This window comes from Procambarus clarkii, chromosome 57, assembly GCF_040958095.1.
Source record: "Procambarus clarkii isolate CNS0578487 chromosome 57, FALCON_Pclarkii_2.0, whole genome shotgun sequence".
Taxonomy (NCBI): domain Eukaryota; kingdom Metazoa; phylum Arthropoda; class Malacostraca; order Decapoda; family Cambaridae; genus Procambarus; species Procambarus clarkii.
The window spans coordinates 7,283,638-7,306,015 of NC_091206.1; the positions used below are offsets into that span (position 1 = coordinate 7,283,638).

Genomic DNA, 22,378 nt, shown 5'->3' on the forward strand with positions numbered 1-22,378 from the left:
AGGAAGCCCCAAGTGCCACTCAAGACGGCCACAAACAAGGAGGAAGCCCCAAGTGCCACTCTAGACGGCCACAAACAAGGAGGAAGCCCCAAGTGCCACTCAAGACGGCCAGAAACAAGGAGGAAGCCCCAAGTGCCACTCAAGACGGCCACAAACAAGGAGGAAGCCCCAAGTGCCACTCAAGACGGCCAGAAACAAGGAGGAAGCCCCAAGTGCCACTCAAGACGGCCACAAACAAGGAGGAAGCCCCCGTGGATAAGCCAACGCTGACGATCGGCGTGAGAGGTGCGTAAGTCTACCCTCGGACAGATGTTTGACGGCAGACGCTATATTTTACAGCGCTTTGGAATAATTACGCCCTACGCGACACCCATCCTCGAAAGGGTAACTTGAACCTTCTGATAGGAGGCAACAGAGGCGGAAGTGCACTAGTTACAGACGAGGCGCAGTGAGGATTCTGGCTCTCAAGGAACATGTGTTTGAAGGGCGGTGATATATCTTCCATTTCTTCTGAATAGTTATACAGCGGGTGTCGCTCCTGCCGGTAAGCGACATTGCCCTTAATGACAAGGGGATATTGTGTCCAAAGTACAGCGGTAAGTGGATCACTCCGTGTCTCAGGGTAGCAAGGCGGTTATAATTTGCAAGGTTGGGGTGATGACAGTCATGAGCCACAATGCACCGAAGGCTTAGCTATGCACAGAGTGTCAATAACACCCCGGCACGTAGTGACTTGTGGCACAAGAGCCGGGAGGGCGTGGCAAGCAGACATGACTCACTGTTTAGCACTGTGGGAGTCAGAAGCAAGATGGTGGAGTCCGGGGCCGCCAGGTGGCCATTTCTTCCCGGACCCTCTGCTCGCACCAGCTGGCGCGGGTTTTTTCCCCTAAATGGCGCTTTTCTTTTCCCGAATGTTTGAAAGATTTGCCTAACATTTGACAGTTAAATATATATAGTTTTTTTTGGAGGAGAGTGTATAGAACTTCCCCAAAATTTTTTTTTCGGAATGTAAACTGGAAGGTTCAGGCAGCCATGTGGAAGGTTCCACGTTCATTCAGGTGGTTGTTGAACGTGCTTTCTGTTCCCCTTGAAGTCAGCAGAACAGCGGTGATGGTGGGGGTGGGTGGGGGGTTGTCTTAGAGGCTATGAAGGGCTATATCTTTCCACACCCACACACACCACCCTCTCCACCCTTCCCACACCCACACACACCACCCTCTCCACCCTTCCCACACCCACACACACCACCCTCTCCACCCTTCCCACACCCACACACACCACCCTCTCCACCCCTTCCCACACCCACACACACCACCCTCTCCCCCCTTCCCACACCCACCACCCTCTCCCCTTACCCCCAGGAACAGCGCCAACATTAGCATGAGCCACGATCACCATAATTTGTCGACGGGGGTAAATACAGGCAATCTCTCAAGATTTGTAGTCTGGCATTAATCCTTGCAAAGACTGGCGATGATAGAGTCATAACCAGCAGGCCCCACTAAAGCGGAAACTCTGGCCGCTAATGCCACGTAAATCAAGCCATCTCAGTCGTTGGTGAATATCCCGTGATTACCGGTTACTCCGAGTCTCAGCTGGGGTCTTTACGAGAGTTGCATCTACGTGCTGCGGCTGCTGCTGCTGCAAGTGCTGCTGCTTCAAGGGCTGCTGCTGCTGCAAGTGCTGCAGGTGCTGCTGCGGCTGCTGCTACTGCTGCGGCTGCTGCGACTGCTGCGGATGCTGGTGCTGGTGCTGCTGCTACTGCTACTGCTGCTGCAGGTGCTGCTGCTGCTACTGTTGGTGCTGCTGCTACTACTGCTGCTGCTGCTTCTGCTGCAGGTGCTGCTGCTGCTGCTTCAAGTGCTGCTGCTGCTACTGCTGCTGCTGCTGCTACTGCTGCTGCTAGGAGCACATATCGCTTTCCGGCACCCTAATTTGCTCTCGGTCCTCTCTCCGAGAGGCACAGTGGAGGTGGGGGTTTGGGTGGGGAAAAGGGGAAGATAATGTAGGGGAAGGGGGAGATTAGTGAAGAGTGAGGGGGAGGTAGTGTTGAGGGAGGGGAAGGTAGTGTGGAGGGAACCAGTTGTAGTGCTTTTTAATTAAAAAGAGGTGGGTGGGAAGAGGAGAGGGAAGATGTGAGTAGGGAAGAATGAGACGAAGAAGGAAGGGGAAAGATGGGGTGGAGACAGGAGTGGTGGAGAGTGGAATAAGGGAAGGATTAGTAGATGGGGCGCTAATAAAGTCTAATAAAGCAGACTTATTCACTATAAAACGTTACATTTCTTCTTTCTATTAATCATGCGTTACCTCATTACCTTGGTTACCATAAATGAACTTCAAATTTTTTCGGCAATCAACTAATGACCACAACGAAGGAAATCAAAATCTTGAGAGTATATTTGTGGCATTAAATCGGGAAGTGAATATGTAACCAAACTGCACTGCTGATGCAGTCTGATGACACTGGATGAATTGAAGGACATAACAAACATAACATAACAGTTTTGTTATGTTATGTTTAATGACATAACAAAACTGATAACACTGGAAAATTGAAATGAATACCGTTTTCGCTCGATCCCATCAATAACAGACCCCATGACCGCAAACAGAGTGGTAGACGGTTGAAACAAGTTAGGTGAGAAGGTGGTGGAGGCCAAGACCGTCAGTAGTTTCAAAGCGTTATATGACAAAGAGTGCTGGGAAGACGGGACACCACGAGCCCTCTCATCCTGTCACTACACTTAGGTAATTACAGTCTTTCTTTATAAACCAAATCACTTACTCCTGGTCACTCATCCTAAACAATAGGCGACAAGTCCATTTATCGTGAGGAACGATGGGGGGACAAGACGAAGTGGATGTTGGTCTTGTAGGGTGATCATCTCCCGAAGTGTATATTCATGTTCCACCCACAAAGGAGGAAGACAGAGACAAGTAACAGAAGAAGATAATGTAACTCAGAAATTAAACAGTGCAAACACATAGTCAACTCATATCATACGTAAAGAGAGAGAGAAAGACAGAGAGAGAGAGAGAGAGAGAGAGAGAGAGAGAGAGAGAGAGAGAGAGAGAGAGAGAGAGAGAGAGAGAGAGAGAGAGAGAGAGAGAGAGAGAGAGAGAGCGAGAGAGAGAGAGAGAGAGAGAGAGAGTGTGTGTGTGTGTGTGTGTGTGTGTGTGTGTGTGTGTGTGTGTGTGTGTCTAACGAAGGAAGGCCAGTGGTTTCCGGAACCTTGAGAAATAAACAATACAACAAATAACAATGAGAAAGAAGAATCATTAATCCTTTTTTGTGTGAGTGTCAGTCAGGTGCAAGCACCTAACCTGCACGTACGTTCAGTGGAATTTCGAGTTGCGTTGATTTTTATGCTCATCAAGGTCTAGTAGGCAATGTGTGTGTCTGTGAAGATGAGACTTCAATCCTACTCTTTTAAAAACGATAGAAAGTTTTAGAATTAGGTTTCTAGCACAACGAGAGGATCACCAGGGATATTTTGACGAGCAACACCGAAATAATTGATAGATACAATGACAATAAAAGATAAGACATGAGTGAAGCGCTGCATATCGAGAACTCTAGACCAGCCATCAATAACCAGCTAATACACAGTTACACTCTACCCACTTCAAGACCCCGGGCCAGTGCAGAAGCTGGACTGAATGACCCTGCAACAGGAACGGAAGCAAACAGAAGAACATGAGCTGCCAACATGTCACACTTTTAATTTACTACCCCATTAATACCCCCATTAATACCCCATTAATATCCGATGTATGTCATTCATCCATGTCAGCTACCACCTACCCATTAGAGGATCTAACTAGGTGCTAACACAGTAAAATTTGTCTTTGAGAATGTGAGGTGAGACATTACGAAACACATCACTAGGCGTCAGACCCAAATAAAAAGTAAAAATGAACTTTGGAGAGTTAATTTGTATTCTTCCTGCTTTAGTGAAGAAAACCGTAAGGAATATCGAGAAGATTCGTGCCAGAATCATAAATTTAAAACTTTTTTGTCCTTTTCACGAAATATGTTTAAATGAAAGACTGCTACCAAAATATACAAATATTATAAATATTATATATATATATATATATATATATATATATATATATATATATATATATGTATATATATATATATATATATATATATATATATATATATATATATATATATATATATATATATATACATATATATATATATATATATATATATATATATATATATATATATATATATATATATATATATATATATATATATATATATATATATTTCTTTTATAAAAACGTAAGAAGTTAGGACGAGTGGCGGGACTCACATTGTGAAGTTTGAAGTAGAGGCCGCAGGCATTGCAGACCGACTCGCCATTCTGGTTACGTCGCCAGAGCGTCGTGGTCTGGGTCTTGCAATTGACGCAAGACGTTCCTTCTCGACGGTTGGCGGACTGCTGGGGCGAACAAGATGGTTAGCGACACAGACAGGAGTGAGCGTGAGAGAGCGGGACGCAGTATAGCCTCAGGGTAAGAGGTGGTAAAGATATTAAGAAAAAAAAATGCGTTGATTACACTAAATAATAAAGTTTATGAGTAATAAAAACCTATATCTCACTTATCATAAAGAGAATTATTGATAATGTCAGGGAAAGACTTACAATAGAGCGTAACTGAATTATTTTTTTTATTCCGGATGAAAATGGTGAATAAGTCTTATAGACTGTAAACAAACTTATGCTTCAGGACTGCAGTGACAATATGGACTGTGGCCAGGTCCAGGTCCAATGGTCCGCCCTCCCTCCTGCCCCAGAGTGTCCCCGAGGTTAATCAATGACAGAGGGAGCCGATGGACCGATAGGGAAGGGGGCGGCCCTTGATTCAGCAGGGATAAGGCATGATCAGGTGGACAACACATGGTCGGGGAGATTAGGCACATTTTTATTTATTGGGACAACCCGTACGCAGCTTGGACCTCATGAGGGGGGACGGTGGTTGATACCACAGGCATCACAAAACGAGTACCATGCAGCACCACACGCTACCATGCAGCACCACACAGCACTATACATACCGTGCGTTGTTTGGGCTTGATGAGGGGACGGTTCTGGCCGTTCATCTTGTAGTAGAGACCGCAGGCGTTGCACAAGTAGTGACCGTTACCGTCGCGTCGCCACAGCGGCGTCGACGTGGCTCCGCAGTTGACGCACTCGCGGCCCTCTGCCGGAACACACCGCATGCGGCGAATGAGTTAGTCATACGTTACGTATCTTATGTCAAAGCTGCTCCATAAGACGCTCATGGGCTCCTCTGTATCACATGAGCTCTATGACACATTTGTGCATTAATATTTTATAGCACTATTACTCAAGTACACAGCGAAAACCCGCAATAAAAATCATATCAGAAATACTATAATAATAATAATAATAATAATAATAATAATAATAATAATAATAATAATATTAATACAAATTAATAATGTAATGTTACCTTTCACCAGTCACTAAGCAGCTGGTGGTCGCCTGTAGTGTGTGTGTGTGGTGGAAAATACGTTGTTGTTGTGATGGTAGTGTATTATTGGTGGGTGTAGATCCTGTGGTTGTATTAGTGGTAGTGGTGGGTGTATTATTGGTGGGTGTATTAGTGGTAGTGGTGGGTGTATTAGTGGTAGTGGTGGGTGTATTAGTGGAGGGTGTATTAGTGGTAGTGGTGGGTGTATTATTGGTGGGTGTATTAGTGGTAGTGGTGGGTGTATTAGTGGAGGGTGTATTAGTGGTAGTGGTGGGTGTATTAGTGGAGGGTGTATTAGTGGTAGTGGTGGGTGTATTAGTGGAGGGTGTATTAGTGGTAGTGGTGGGTGTATTAGTGGAGGGTGTATTAGTGGTAGTGGTGGGTGTATTAGTGGAGGGTGTATTAGTGGTAGTGGTGGGTGTATTAGTGGAGGGTGTATTAGTGGTAGTGGTGGGTGTATTAATGGAGGGTGTATTAGTGGTAGTGGTGGGTGTATTAGTGGAGGGTGTATTAGTGGTAGTGGTGGGTGTATTAGTGGAGGGTGTATTAGTGGTAGTGGTGGGTGTATTAGTGGAGGGTGTATTAGTGGTAGTGGTGGGTGTATTAGTGGTGGGTGTATTAGTGGGTGTATTAGTGGTAGTGGTGGGTGTATTAGTGGAGGGTGTATTAGTGGTAGTGGTGGGTGTATTAGTGGTAGTGGTGGGTGTATTAGTGGAGGGTGTATTAGTGGTAGTGGTGGGTGTATTAGTGGAGGGTGTATTAGTGGTAGTGGTGGGTGTATTAGTGGAGGGTGTATTAGTGGTAGTGGAGGGTGTATTAGTGGTAGTGGTGGGTGTATTAGTGGTAGTGGTGGGTGTATTAGTGGAGGGTGTATTAGTGGTAGTGGTGGGTGTATTAGTGGTAGTGGTGGGTGTATTAGTGGTAGTGGTGGGTGTATTAGTGATAGTGGTGGGTGTATTAGTGGTGGTGGTGGGTGTATTAGTGGTGGTGGTGGGTGTATTAGTGGTAGTGGTGGGTGTATTAGTGATAGTAGTGTGTGTATTTGTAGTGGTGGCGTTTGATGAAATAGTCTTATTGATGGTAGCTGTGAGTGGAGGGTGTTGTATCAAAGGTGGTTTGCTGTTGTTTAAGATTTAGCTACTCAGAACAAAATGTCCATGTAGCACGGGCTATGGTGACCCCGTAACAGGGGTGGTAGTGGCGGGTGTATTAGTAGTGGTGGGTGTAGCAGGGGTAGGGATGGGGGGTGGTACCCTTTAGGGGGTGAAGGGGCAACGAAAACCTGCATCACCCCCCCCCCTTTTCTCTCAGCAGATCAACAATAAACCCATTGATATCGTCTCTAATTAATCTATAATCTTGTATATTAAACTATAGCGTTAGTGATGCTTTAATCTATTACCACTCTTCTTCAAACCTTGATTACTCTACTCTCTTCCTCGTACGCTGATTACCTCATACCCTTATTAACTCACTATCTCCCTCATACTCATGCCCTTATTACTCACCATCTTCACCATGCCCTTACTAATTCACTCTCTCATACTTATATTTGCTTTTCTACTTTATATAACAATTGCGTAAATAATTACAAAAGAATATGAACACTTTTTTTGTTTTACAAGCTCTTCTCTGAACTGAAATTATACGTGTTCTTTTAAAAGCAAATCTTTCCTGGACGGAAAATTATACTTTAAATTATATACACATCATAAGAACGTTGTCGGAATGTGAAATTATATCTACAGATTACAGACCGAGTGTGAAATTATTCCATTAATTATTTGTCATTTTTTTCGTCCCTGGTTCAAGTTTGATTCGAAGTTTGCAGGCTAAAGTTAACTATGAAGTTTGCAGGCTAAAGTTAACTTTGAAGTTTGCAGGCTAAAGTTAACTTTGAAGTTTGCAGGCTAAAGTTAACTTTGAAGTTTGCAGGCTAAAGTTAACTTTGAAGTTTGCAGGCTAAAGTTAACTATGAAGTTTGCAGGCTAAAGTTAACTTTGAAGTTTGCAGGCTAAAGTTAACTATGAAGTTTGCAGGCTAAAGTTAACTATGAAGTTTGCAGGCTAAAATTAACTTTGAAGTTTGCAGGCTAAAGTTAACTTTGAAGTTTGCAGGCTAAAGTTAACTTTGAAGTTTGCAGGCTAAAGTTAACTTTGAAGTTTGCAGGCTAAAGTTAACTATGAAGTTTGCAGGCTAAAGTTAACTTTGAAGTTTGCAGGCTAAAGTTAACTATGAAGTTTGCAGGCTAAAGTTAACTTTGAAGTTTGCAGGCTAAAGTTAACTATGAAGTTTGCAGGCTAAAGTTAACTTTGAAATTTGCAGGCTAAAGTTAACTATGAAGTTTGCAGGCTAAAGTTAACTATGAAGTTTGCAGGCTAAAGTTAACTATGAAGTTTGCAGGCTAAAGTTAACTTTGAAGTTTGCAGGCTAAAGTTAACTATGAAGTTTGCAGGCTAAAGTTAACTTTGAAATTTGCAGGCTAAAGTTAACTATGAAGTTTGCAGGCTAAAGTTAACTATGAAGTTTGCAGGCTAAAGTTAACTTTGAAGTTTGCAGGCTAAAGTTAACTTTGAAGTTTGCAGGCTAAAGTTAACTATGAAGTTTGCAGACTAAAGTTAACTATGAAGTTTGCAGGCTAAAGTTAACTTTGAAGTTTGCAGGCTAAAGTTAACTATGAAGTTTGCAGGCTAAAGTTAACTTTGAAGTTTGCAGGCTAAAGTTAACTTTGAAGTTTGCAGGCTAAAGTTAACTTTGAAGTTTGCAGGCTAAAGTTAACTATGAAGTTTGCAGGCTAAAGTTAACTTTGAAATTTGCAGGCTAAAGTTAACTATGAAGTTTGCAGGCTAAAGTTAACTATGAAGTTTGCAGACTAAAGTTAACTATGAAGTTTGCAGGCTAAAGTTAACTTTGAAGATTGCAGGCTAAAGTTAACTATGAAGTTTGCAGGCTAAAGTTAACTTTGAAGTTTGCAGGCTAAAGTTAACTATGAAGTTTGCAGGCTAAAGTTAACTTTGAAGTTTGCAGGCTAAAGTTAACTATGAAGTTTGCAGGCTAAAGTTAACTTTGAAGTTTGCAGGCTAAAGTTAACTTTGAAGTTTTCAGGCTAAAGTTAACTTTGAAGTTTGCAGGCTAAAGTTAACTTTGAAGTTTGCAGGCTAAAGTTAACTTTGAAGTTTGCAGGCTAAAGTTATCTTTGAGGTCTGCGAAGGGAAGGGAACTAGCAAGAGAAAGCACCAAGCCATTACGACTATATAGCACTGGGAAGGGACCAGGAAAATGATTTGGGATGAGACGGGGGGGGGGGGGGGGGGGAGGAATGGTGCCCAACCACTTGGAAAGTCGGGGATTGAACGCCGGCCTGCATGAAGCGAGACTGTCGCTCTAACGTCCAGTTGAAGTTTACTTTGAAGTTTTCGAGCTAAAGTTGACTCTGAAGTTTGTGATTTAAAGTTTACTCTAAAGTTTGCGAGTTAAAGTTTTATTTATTACATAGTAAGTAGTCTTAATCACATTAGTTTTCTAGTTTTTGAACGGGGGATTTTTTTTTGTGTAAAAGATCGTCCCAAGGACCAATTCAACCATTTACGAAACCTTTACATCTGACCTTAATCATGGCGGCATTGTTAACCATTTATTAAATAGATTATGAGTTCCGAAGCATTACGAGGTTGTTTATAACAACTATAACCTTGGGTTGTGAAGTGTCCAAGTTTGTAAACTGTTTAATAAATAACATAAAAGCCGCCATGATTAAGATGTATAGGTTTCGCAAGAGGTTGAGTTATATTATAGGAAGATAAGTGGAAGCTGGTAAGACGAACAAGCATGTAACCCGCCTGGCCTGTCGAGGCCGGTGCTGATGTAACGTTAATATTACGACGCTTTAATTTGTACTATTACGTCGAATTTGTAATGAATTGGTCGAATCCGTAAACAATACGACGGGCAGGGATAGGGAAGGTTAGGGGGAAGGAATAGGTAAGGAAAGATATGTAGGGATTGGCGCGTGATTAACGCAGGGATAGCGAGGATAGGGAGAATAAGGGTGAACACAGGAGGGGTAGGGAGGAAGTAGGGACAATAAAGGAGAGGGATAGGAAGGGTGGTGAAGCGGGAAGGGAAGAATGGGATGGGTAAAGGGGGGGGGGCGGAAAGAGGTGGTAGAGCGAGAAAACAAAATAATTTACCCCTAATTTTCAATTAGAACGAGCAAAGTGTTGGTAATGACAGAGGGGACAGGTGGTAATTACAGATAATCAGGTGTGAGCTGCCGGTTAATTGAGTGGCGAAAGGCGGAACGAATGTCGTGTTACGGGCTGAAAACGACTGTCGAACTCGTGGGTGTCGGAACGGTCGGTGGTCGACGTGCGACGACGTAGGGGAGAGGGGGGGAGTCTGGCTGACGACTTGTCTGCAGCGTGTGACTGGGTATTGTGTTGGCGGGAGAACTGTCATCCGACGAGACGGGTGAGATGCTGGTAGTGTTGATGGGTAGACTGAATGCAGTGTTGATGGGTTGAATAAGCGTTGGGTTGATTGGAAGCATTACTGTCGTGGTGATGGAGGGAGGGATCCCGCTAATCACCACGACACAACAAACGACATTGTGCAACACACAACGAACTCAACAACACATAAACAAGAGACTTTTCTCCTCGCCATCGTTGATGGTCTTCTGTACTCGCTCGCTAGCGAACACGATAGCCTCTTGTATTATAGGATTGTGCACGTAATGGATGTTATCCTGCATACCTTACTCCCACCACCTGACGCGGAACATACCACGATGGCTAGGGGCTGTGTTTAGTGTTCCTCCCACGGTGGCTAGGGGCTGTGTTTAGTGTTCCTCCCATGGTGGCTAGGGCTGTGTTTAGTGTTCCTCCCACGGTGGCTAGGGGCTGTGTTTGGTGTTCCTCCCACGGTGGCTAGGGGCTGTGTTTAGTGTTCCTCCCACGGTGGCTAGGGCTGTGTTTAGTGTTCCTCCCATGGTGGCTAGGGGCTGTGTTTAGTGTTCCTCCCACGGTGGCTAGGGGCTGTGTTTAGTGTTCCTCCCACGGTGGCTAGGGGCTGTGTTTAGTGTTCCTCCCACGGTGGCTAGGGGCTGTGTTTAGTGTTCCTCCCACGGTGGCTAGGGGCTGTGTTTAGTGTTCCTCCCACGGTGGCTAGGGCTGTGTTTAGTGTTCCTCCCACGGTGGCTAGGGGCTGTGTTTAGTGTTCCTCCCACGGTGGCTAGGGCTGTGTTTAGTGTTCCTCCCACGGTGGCTAGGGCTGTGTTGAGTGTTCCTCCCACGGTGGCTAGGGCTGTGTTTAGTGTTCCTCCCACGGTGGCTAGGGCTGTGTTGAGTGTTCCTCCCACGGTGGCTAGGGTAGAAGGGATATGTGGTTGTTAAGGCAAGTGGTTGGTGGAGTTTAGTGGCCGTGTTAGGACGTGTAGTAAGGGAATGATCGATTAGGCGTGCATTAGTGTGAGCAGCACATATTTCATAGTGTGAACCTTAGGTCTTTTTGGAATGAAAGAAAACGTCAAGATGCCCTGATTGGCTGGCAGGTGTGACGTGGAGACTGAAGGATGAGGATGAAACATCTGAGGTGAATACTGGATATGGGTCTGGCTGCTAATGTGGCTTTGATTCGTTAAGTGAACGTTGGAGATGGGAGTAAGATTATCTGAGTGCGTTGGAGGGGACGATCAGCCTGAAAGGGCAGTAATGAACATTCACTTCTGGTAGAGGGTGTAAATAACGAAAGCCAGGAATTGATTAACAGTTTAGTAGTTTAGTAGCAGATAGTAACCTGCTTGATAGTGTGGACGAGAAATGTAAAGAGGATACAGATCCAACTGTCGATGTAAACAAAGAAGATCTCTCACCTGTACTGGATCGCTTCGAGTTCTTGGACTTGTCGTGGGAGGGCGAAATAGCTGTAGCTGGGACGGTGGAGAAAGGCTTGCTGAACATGGATGACATGCCTGACGAAGGGTAGAAGCCCGAATAGCCCGTGTGCGCTGCGAAGTCCATGGAAGAGTGGGTGGGATAGCCCGTGTAGCCGGTGGGATGGGCGGTGGAGTGGGCGGGAGAGAGAGAGAGGGTGGGTTTGGAGGCGAAGGAGGAACTGAAGACAGGTGTGTAGGCGTCACATTTAATGTCAATGACGTCTCCTGTGCCCGCCGGCGACGTTGTAAGGCGCTCCGGAGTCATGCGAGATGTGGCTGTATCCTGCTGTTGTTGCTGCTGCTGCTGCTGTTGTTGTTGCTGTGGCAGGGGACTGGTGCTCATTGGCTGCTCCTGTGGCTGTTGCTGGGGTGGTGGGGCTGGTACTTGCTGGGTGTTGGGTGCTGTTGGGGCTTCCTCGGGTGGTGTGGGAGGGTACCCATAGGCAGCGTACCCCTGAGTGGGCTGGTGGGCCTGGTGGGCGGGCGAGGGCGTGGGCTGGTAGGTCTTGGCGAAGGGCGTGTGCCAGGAGGAAGCGGGGGTGTTGTAGGCGGCTGGGGCGGCGGCCATCTTGTCCGTGCCCAGCCAGGAGTGAAGGGGGGTCGGGAAGTGGGGGTGTGCGCGGTACATCCCCCCCTGGGCGAACCGACCTGCACAAGGAACAAGCAACAAAATAAACATTATTAATAACGTAAACCTTTACCAGCGTTAGTAAAAACAGCTTTAAAATTATGCCAATTATGACAATATTATATATATATATATATATATATATATATATATATATATATATATATATATATATATATATACATATATGTGTGTGTGTGTGTGTGTGTATATCACGAAAATAAACACGTGATTAAAAATGTGACAGTGTCAGACCACGGAGGAAAATTGAAACAGGAATTTCCTTAAGTACTTTCGTATATTAATGCATCTTCAGAAGGAGTCAACTCCTTCTGAAGATGTATTAATATACGAAAGTACTTAAGGAAATTCCAGTTTCAATTTTCCTCCGTGGTCTGACACTGTCATATATATATATATATATATATATATATATATATATATATATATATATATATATATATATATATATATATATATATATATATATATCGAGAATCAGAAACATTCTGATTATTAAGACACCCACCAAAAAAATCCTATATCATCAATACCGCTGCCATACAAACATACACCAAACACACAAGATAAAATACAAACATATACCGTAGTCAATACAGCCATTGTCACGAGCGTCACTCTCACAATACAATCACATCCCGTCCTCTTCACCCGATTGTATCATTGTAATCGGAAAAAAACCCACACAGCCACGGGGAAAAAAATACGTTAATCCCCTCCCCCTTTGGCCCCCCCAAAGGAGAACAGTGAAGCCACCGTGTGGATTACACAGTAGGCGGCAGGAACGCCCTCACACCACCCCCTCTAGGTTTCTTTCCTCGAGTCCTGAGCAATTTCACAAAGAATGGAGGTTGACAGTCAATTGACGGGTTGAGTGACAGGTGGGTGGCAGTGGTGTGAAGCGTGAGCATAGCAGCTCCGGCGGATAGATGGCTGGTTAGTGGGGGCTATTGTTCGGTATTGTTTGGCAGCGCGTGGTTAGTTAGGTGGCTGACGGGGGTTTTGGAGGTTTTCGCCTCCTCTTTGTTGGGGCCACTTCTGGCTTTCCTTGTAATCGATGCCATTGTTTTCCTGGCGTTAGGGGGGGGGGGGGGGGGCGGGGGGTGTGAGGGTGGGTGGGGGGTTGGGGGGAGGGTGGGGGGTGGGGGTGGGGGGGGTGAGATGGAGCAGGGAGCGGTGGTGGGTGTAGGAAAACTAGAAGCTGTTTTTGTTTTGTGTGTGTGTGTCCGTGTGTGTGTGTGTGTGTGTGTGTGTGTGTGTGTGTGTGTGTGTGTGTGTGTGTGTGTGTGTGTGTGTGTGTGTGTGTGTGTGTGCTCATCTAGTACTCACCTAGTTATGCTTGCGGGGGGTTGAGCTTCGGATCTTTGGGGTTGTTTGTGTATGTGTTATCTGTGTGTGTATTGTCGGTGTCTGTCTGTGTGTTGGGTGTATAACTGTTCTTCCTGAAATCCTTCAAGTCTTGAAAATCCTTCTAGTAAAACAATAGGGAAACTAAACAAAGAAATATGAGAGAGAGAGAGAGAGAGAGAGAGAGAGAGAGAGAGAGAGAGAGAGAGAGAGAGAGAGAGAGAGAGAGAGAGAGAGAGAGAGAGAGAGAGAGAGAGAGAGAGAGAGAGAGAGAGAGAGAGAGAGAGAGAGAGAGAGAGAGAGAGAGAGAGAGAGAGAGAGAGAGAGAGAGAGAGAGAGTGAGTGAGAGGAAGGAGGGGCAAGGGAAGGTGGTAGGAGTAACTAAGGAAGAGAAGGAGAAAGAATGAGGGTCTGGTAACCCATCTTCCACGACTGCCCCCCTGGCCTCACGTGCCGGCCGAGGCCAAACGAGGGTGCTAATGCGTGCCCACTGATGGCAGGTCATTATAGGGGCGCTGAAGTTACGGATGGGCGCCCTTACAAGTGATTGGTGCCTTCCACGTGACCCCGAGGTCCGCTGGGGCATTAGTCGTCCCCCGGGGGTCTCTTGTCTCTTGACCCTGGCAGGGTTCTCCTAGTTACGTACTAGTCTGTCGACAGCAGGAAATACAGTGAAAATCATAGACCTCTTGCGCTTAACTGGAAAGCAATCTTGGGACTTAATATTCGCTAAAATACCTGGTTGATACCTGGTTGATGGGGTTCTAGGAGTTCTTCTACTCCCCAATCTTGGGACTTAATATTCGCTAAAATACCTGGTTGATACCTGGTTGATGGGGTTCTAGGAGTTCTTCTACTCCCCAATCTTGGGACTTAATATTCGCTAAAATACCTGGTTGATGGGGTTCTGGGAGTTCTCTACTCCCCCAAGCCCGGCCCGAGGCCAGTCTTGACTTGTGAGAGTTTGGTCCACTAGGCTGTTGCTTGGAGCGGCCCGAAGGTCCACTAAATACTCCCAGCAGCTGCGGAATCGGTAGGAACCCTTCTGTTCCCAGCAGAAGATGGCATGGAAGAGGCCGCAAAAACCGCAGGACTTGCCCGCGGGGCCTCCTGAGAGACCCAGCGCAAGAATGACCGCCAGACCCAAAACATCCGGCAAACATTTATTTCTCCCCCAGACACATTTACTTTTCCCCTCCGAGGGGGAAGCTGAGTTGAGGGTAATGGGGAATGACAGTTAACATCTGTATTTGGCAATGACTGTGGTGGGAGGCTTTCACAGCTAATAGGTCTAAGTTGAAGTTATGGCGCGCCAAGTCTCCAGCGACGCCCTCTGCTCTCCCCGACGGCCCTCTTCTCTCACCACCTGAGAACTTTTTATTTTCTATTTAAAATTTCTTATACATTTTTTTTAAATTTCCAAGAGCGTTTTGTGAATATTTAAAAAAATCTGTGTAATGTTGATGATGCCTTGGAATATAAACTAATGTTTTCTAAAGAAACAGAAAGACAACGTGAATTAATACCGTTCCAACAAAAACAGTTAAGTATTTTAAACAAAATATGACTTAAATATATAAAAAAAAGGTCGAGTAAAAATCTGTAAACACCTAGAGACAACAACAAAAAAGGTATAACAAAAGAGGGTCTAATCCCGACTTTCGGGTCCAATCCCCTCAGACTGTAGAAGCACTCAGGACCTAATACGACAACAATGAAGCCGCCGCACCAACACATTCTTACGGCCAACACGATTTGATTTTATGACAATCCCGAGAAACCCAAGTTCAGAGGCGGACGACGGAGGTGACAACCTCGTCTCTAACTGTCGGGTTTCTAGTTTTATGTTTATTTTGCCTATTAGTTTATAGTATTCATACTAGCTTTATTTTTGCCCTGTTATTTATTTGTTATTAATCTTCTCTCTCTCTCTTTCTCTTTCTTTCTCGTCAATTTACAGTAGTTCTCTGCTCATTTCCTTCTTTGGTCTCTCTTTCTGTTTCATTCCTCTTGTTCTTTTGACTCTTCCTATCTTAAAGTAGCGAGCATTCTCATTATAGTAATCTTTTGATTATTTTGGCGTTGTCAGGCAATCTGTTCTCAACCTCAGACAGACCGATAACAACTCTGGAATATCCTCTAAGCTTATGATGAAGGATACTTGCCTCAGCTCCTTCCCTCTCTCCTTCACTTTCCTTCCTCTCTGTTTCCCTCCCTGGACGCTGATGTGCGAGGCTCACCGAGATGGAGTCTATTACTACCAAATTCTCCAGTTAAATCAACACATAAAACACTTTTTTTGTCATTCTAGGCCGTCATCTCGTCTCCTCATATTTACTCTTTCTCTCCATTTCTCCTTGTTTATCATACCCCCTTATCTCTCCCTCACATCTCTCATAACACCATTTCCTGATGTTTACCACACTGGATGGGATGGCCCTTTCCCTTCTTTCTCTTCCCCGCCTGCCTCCTTCCCGGCATTCTCCCTTACTAAGGTAAGATACTTATGGCACCCTCCCCGTGTTTACATCCTTGGCTAGGTACCAGCCTCGGCCTGGGCCCAACCTGGCCGCAGGCTTAAAGCTTTCTGTGGATATAAAAGCAGAGGGAAATTGTAGCCACGACCTTCAATTCATCAACTCCTGTCTCTTTGGAAATACCACAGAGTTTCGTTTCATTTCGTCCGGGGGAAACAAATTGAATTTGTAAGGAAAGCTGAAGACGAATGGCCATTTTGGGACGACAATAGCGGTGGGCGTGGTGCCTCCGGAGGGTGCTATAACAGGCGAGGCAGAAATTAATTTATTTGCTACTAGAGCTGATGGCCGTGTGTTGTACAGCGGCCTCCTGCACTCCGGCCACACCTGCGGACAGCTCGTTAGCCACGCCAGGAGACCCCTTGACACGGGCTCCACCATGTATGTGATCACCGGGATTGTTGTTTCTCAATGGTACCATACAGTGTCGCGCTCCCTTACTCCCTCTATTGTTCACGGTCAAATTTATGTATCTTCTTCTCTCTGTTTGTGTGCCTCTCTCTGTCTCTTCTCAGCCTCCCCGTCTCCCTGCCCTCCACCCTCCACTCTCCCTGCCTTCCACCCTCCACTCGCTATGCCCTCCATACACTCCACTCTCCCTGAACTCCACACCCAATCCACTCTCCCTGAACTCCACACCCAATCCACTCTCCCTGAACTCCACACCCAATCCACTCTCCCTGAACTCCACACCCAATCCACTCTTCCTCCCACCTACTGAGCCCTCTACCATTCATCTTCCCAGAGAAGCAAAAGCCTTTTATAGCCGTTCTCCTTAAGAGGTTGTTGCAAAAGATGGAGAAGAGAGCTGGAATAACCGAGAAGGCACCTGTGTAAGGCCTGGCAGACACGAAACAGGAGGTCATATTCAGAGTGCAATTATCAGGGTGGAGGGGAATGGCTACCGGGGTTCCTTGAGGCTCGACTCTTGGATCTCATCTGTTCCTGAGACAGCTTCTATAGACAAGTCACATTTTCAGAAGATGAAAAAAACCTGAGGAGGATTGTGACTGACAACAGGAGGTACTAAATAAGCTTAGGAGTGGATAAACGCAACAATAATACAATTTAACCCTAGTAAATATAAGGAAATGAATATGGATAGATGAATAGAGACAACAGTAAGGGGACTACATTATAAAAGAAATGCATTTAAAGATCTCGGTAAAACAAAAACAAAAAAAGTAAAAAGAGAAGGATTTAGACATGGGCGAAACACCACCTTAATATTAAGATTTTAACTTAGATTCAACAGAGCAGAAGAAGTTGTTAAACACATATGACAAAATCTTACTGAAGCGACCATACGAGTCATAAATACTCATACTCCGCCCAAGTAAAACAGAAACAAGCAACACTTAGTGGGCCAGCCAGAGGCTTAGGGCCCGCGCAGGAATATCCCTGCAAAAAAAAAAAAAACTTAATACTTGAGAGACACATACACAGAGTAACATATGTGTGATACTTGCAAACATACAGACGTCAGTCCAGCTCTAGAATATACAGTTCAAGCTCAAAAATGAGGTTCGAAGAACTTAAATAAGATCGATGCCAAGACTAAGCAACTGAGATAAAAAATCGCCCTAAAGGAATTCAGTCTAACAATCCTAGGAGAGAGAAGGGCCAGGAGAGAGAAGGGCCAGAAGAGATATGATCACGAAGTAAAAGATTCTGAGGAGAATAGATGAGGTGGACAACACATTATTTCCAAATGAAAGAGAATAGAACACGAGAAACACAGGTGTAAATTGAAAGCACATATAAGTCAGAGCCACGTAAGCAAGGCCCTAAGATAATCAAGCATTGGAGGCAGAGGTGATGGAAGCCACCTCTATGGACAACATAGTTTTAAGAGCAAGTACGATCGAGGACTAGAGCGCGAGGAAATATAATTTAATCAAGTTCAAATAGCTAGGAGGCGGGGTCGAATAGGCTGATATCGTTCCCAATAGACCATGATAGGTAAGTACAGGTATTCTCCTCCATTATACCCAGCCATCAACAGCCTGGTTGATCAGTCCAGCAACCAGGAGGCCTGGTCGACGACCGGGCCGCGGGGACGCTAAGCCCCGGAAGCACCTCAAGGTAAGGTACCCCACCCAGTCATTCTATCCCTCCTTCTCAATCTCTCCATACTCCATCTCAATATATCCACCAATCATCTAGCCCATTACACTCTCCACTTCATTCACATTCCCCAGTCCTACACACACATGCCTCCACTCCCTCTAACCCTCTACTCCCCCATGCATCAACACATCCTACAATTTTCTACCCATTCATATAGTCATCCACTTCCCCAGCCCTACCCATTTCCCTCCAATGACCCAGCCCTCCTATACCCTGGCACATCCATACCCCAGCACTCCACTCCTCTCTCTCCTAGCCCTTTATCCACTACTTCAACCTCTCAACTCTCCACCCATGACGCCGTCCACTCTCCCACCACTTTCCTCTCTCATCCATCTACTCACCCATCTTCCTACTCTCTCAGAACTTTACACTCTCCTCTACTCTCCCAGACCTCTGGACCTTCGTGATCTCCTCTACTCTCCCAAACCTACGCACTCTACTCTCCCATAGCTCCACACTCTCCGCCCTCCTCTCTCTTTCCCCTCCACTATAACAGTCCTCAACACACGCTTCTACTATCCCCCCCCCACGCCCCAGAACCGTCCCTGCATCCACCAAAAAGGGGTGGGCGGCTCTGTGTATTGCTGCCGGCTGCTCTAACCACGCCCCTCTGGCTGCTACCCTTCTTCCCTGCCTTTCCCCTCCCTCAGTCCCTCCCACTCCTCCTTAAGTCCCTCCAACCAAAGCGCCCTCCCTCCCCTCTGTCTTCTGTCTCCTCTCCAAATATCACTCTAGGTGGAGATACGCCTTTACACATGGAGTTCCTCACCGGGAAAAGTAACCTCTCACTTCCTGGGTGAGGTTATACTCTCCTACATGGGTACCCATAATGCGGTAGTGTTCCTGCATGGGTATCCTTCTACATGGGGTATCCATCCACATGGGTACCCCTAATGCGGGAGTGTTCTTGCATGAGTATCCTTCTACATGGGGTATCCATCCACAATGGTACCCCTAATGCGGGAGTGTTCTTACATGGGTATCCTTCTACATGGGCATCCATCCACATGGGTACCCCTAATGCGCGTGTTCTTACATGGGTATCCTTCTACATGGGTATCCATCTACATTGGTACCCCTAATGCGCGTGTTCTTACATGGGTATCCTTCTACATGGGCATCCATCCACATGGGTACCCCTAATGCGGGAGTGTTCTTACATGGGTATCCTTCTACATTGGTCTCCCTAATGCATGAGCATCATACATAGGTACTTGTATTATTGTATTATTGTTCTAGACTGGTGTTTGTATTATTCTCCTAAACCTGCACATTTCACTAGGTTATACATCCACTGACAAGACTAACCAGCTTACTAGCCCTTCCTCCAGACTTGATAGTACTATTGGGTCGAATGTACTAAAATGGACTGTTGCAGACAACAAAGTTCACGTTTTGTAGTATTAAAGTTGAAGAAGGAAATAGATAAAACAGAGAACCAAATAAAAATTTCCCTAGGTATAGTATAACATTATATATATATATATATATATATATATATATATATATATATATATATATATATATATATATATATATACATATATATATATATATATATATATATATATATATATATATATATATATATATATATATATATATATATATATATATATATATTAGCATGATACATACAATCTTCTTTGTATGAAGCAACCTATCCTCCTTTTTAGATAGTTCCTTTTGTAACGTATGTTGGCTATCGAACATATAGTCATGTAATATATATTATATAATATATATTACATGAATAGGTATAAAGGCAATTTCATAGTAGAATTTGGTACTATTCACTTTATCGAATCTGTATAAACTAAAACTAAAAATCACATAAACTTAGGCTTATGCCATATACTTAGGCATAGTATAGCACATAAATGTACTATATTGGGCCTCAGATTGCGTGTATTAGGCCTAAAAAGGTTTGGTTAGGTTAGGTTTTCTTCGCATCATAACTATATATTTTATTTATATATTTTATATTACATAACTATATATATTTTCAAAATCTATAGTACCGATTTCTACTTTCTAATTGCCTTTTGACATCAATATATGTATATTTGTCCTCATCGTCACTATAAGTACTACCTAAACAAGAGGATGGGCTGTATAAGCACTCAAGACCAAATATTAACTAAGTATTTACAAGTGAAAATCATTAAAATTGCTGAAAAAAATGTAAATGGGACATGATCGAAAAATAGCAGATTGTAACAAGTGGACAAAAAGTGAAAATTTAACAATTAAAAAATATAAGAAAGGAAAACAGAACAATGAAAATAATACTAAAAAACTACTAAACTACTAAAATAATACTAAAAAACAATGTATAGAGAAACAGAGCTTGTAAATAAGCAACCAGTCTTCTCATCTAATACGTCGCATTGGTTTACGGAATCGACCAATTCGTTAAAAATATGACGTATTATTAAAAAAATAAAGCAGAGTGATACACATGATTTTATGCATCGGCATTGATAGGTTAGAGGGGTTGCTTGGGTTAATACGTTTCTGGTAAGGCCACACCATTGCATTTTTAACGGAATGGCAACCCGTGTGAACGGGAACTGTGGCCTACAGTTGTATATTTAACAGAAACATGTACTTAGTTATTCTAACCAAGTTGTGCTCCCCTAGTTGTGCTCCCCTAGTTGTACTCGCCAAGTTGTAATCACTTAATTCGTGTATACCGTCCTATGTGTTAACTCTACGTACATTGGCTCACAGCCGAGGGACTCGGGTTCAATCCCCGTGTGGGTCGGAAACGGTTGAGCACGTTTCCATTCACCTCATGCCTCTGTTGACCTAATAGTAAATAGGTGCTAGGGAGTTAGGCAACAGTTGAGAATTCCAACCAGAGGAAGGTAAACCGTTGACCTTATAAATAATAACTAACTCGTACAGTACAACTTGGTGAGTACACCACGCAAAACTTTAGTTTACCGTGATGTATATTTTACCCGGTATATTATTAAAATAATTTTGATACTGGTATTTACAGCGTAAATAATATACATTATATATAATTCTAGTAACTTAAACAAACCAGAATTAGAATACAATGATAAAGCAAATACTTTTCATTGTTTAAGAATACTTTTTTTGTTATTTGTGTGTCCAGTAATATTGACTTGCAAAATGCAGCTCACGTTGGAAATGAAAGTTTTGATTCTCCCCAAAAATAGCATTAAAAGCCTCACACAATATTGACCCGTCCCATATGCACTATTGTAAATAATATTGACCCGTCTCATGTCCACTATTGTAAATAATACTGACCCGTCTCATGTCCACTATTGTAAATAATACTGACCCGTCTCATGTCCACTATTGTAAATAATATTGACCCGTCCCATGTCCACTATTGTAAATAATATTGACCCGTCCCATGTCCACTATTGTAAATAATACTGACCCGTCCCATGTCCACTATTGTAAATAATATTGACCCGTCTCATGTCCACTATTGTAAATAATACTGACCCGTCCAATGTCCACTGTTGTAAATAATACTGACCCGTCCCATGTCCACTGATGTAAATAATACTGATCTGTCTTATGTCCACTGTTCTGTGTGTTGACACAATGGTCACGAAGGAATAAATATGGCATCCCTCAATATAAATTCTAGTAGTCCTTCTTAGCAGACTATAAATGAATGTACAATTCAATTTCGTAAACATATATATTAACAAAACTGAATTATATATATATATATATATATATATATATATATATATATATATATATATATATATATATATATATATATATATATATATATATATATATATATATATATGCGGGAAAACCATATGTGAAAAATAGAGAATGCTAAACGCGTTTTCGGCTTAAATCGCCTTTATCAGAGCAAAGTAGAATGAAGGACTTCACAATGAATGAACGCTTCATTCTACTTTGCTCCGATAAAGACGATTTAAGCCGAAAACGCATATATATATATATATATATATATATATATATATATATATATATATATATATATATATATATATATATATATATATATATATATATATATATATATATATACATGTATATATATAATAAAATATATATGAATATATTTATATATATAATATTTATATAATATGTATTATATATATATATATATATATATATATATATATATATATATATATATATATATATATATATATATATATATATATATATATTGGTGTATACTGGCAGCAGGTTTTCTTTCAAACATGTTTCATTGAATATGACCGC

General features: G+C 43.4%; 1 protein-coding gene across 4 annotated transcripts in view; it reads right to left on the bottom strand.

Annotated features, from left to right (window-relative positions):
* LOC138353341 (GATA-binding factor 2-like) overlaps window positions 1-22,378 on the bottom strand; it is a 153,114-nt gene that overhangs the window by 11,014 nt on the left and 119,722 nt on the right. For all 4 annotated transcript variants that reach the window (XM_069306234.1, XM_069306233.1, XM_069306231.1 and 1 more), the window contains 3 exons: window positions 11,390-12,100; window positions 5,078-5,223; window positions 4,332-4,457 (listed from right to left, as the gene is read on the bottom strand). In XM_069306234.1, the coding sequence (XP_069162335.1) occupies window positions 4,332-4,457; window positions 5,078-5,223; window positions 11,390-12,080 (963 nt within the window). In that variant the 5' untranslated portion in view covers window positions 12,081-12,100. The remainder of the gene's footprint in view (window positions 1-4,331; window positions 4,458-5,077; window positions 5,224-11,389; window positions 12,101-22,378) is intronic.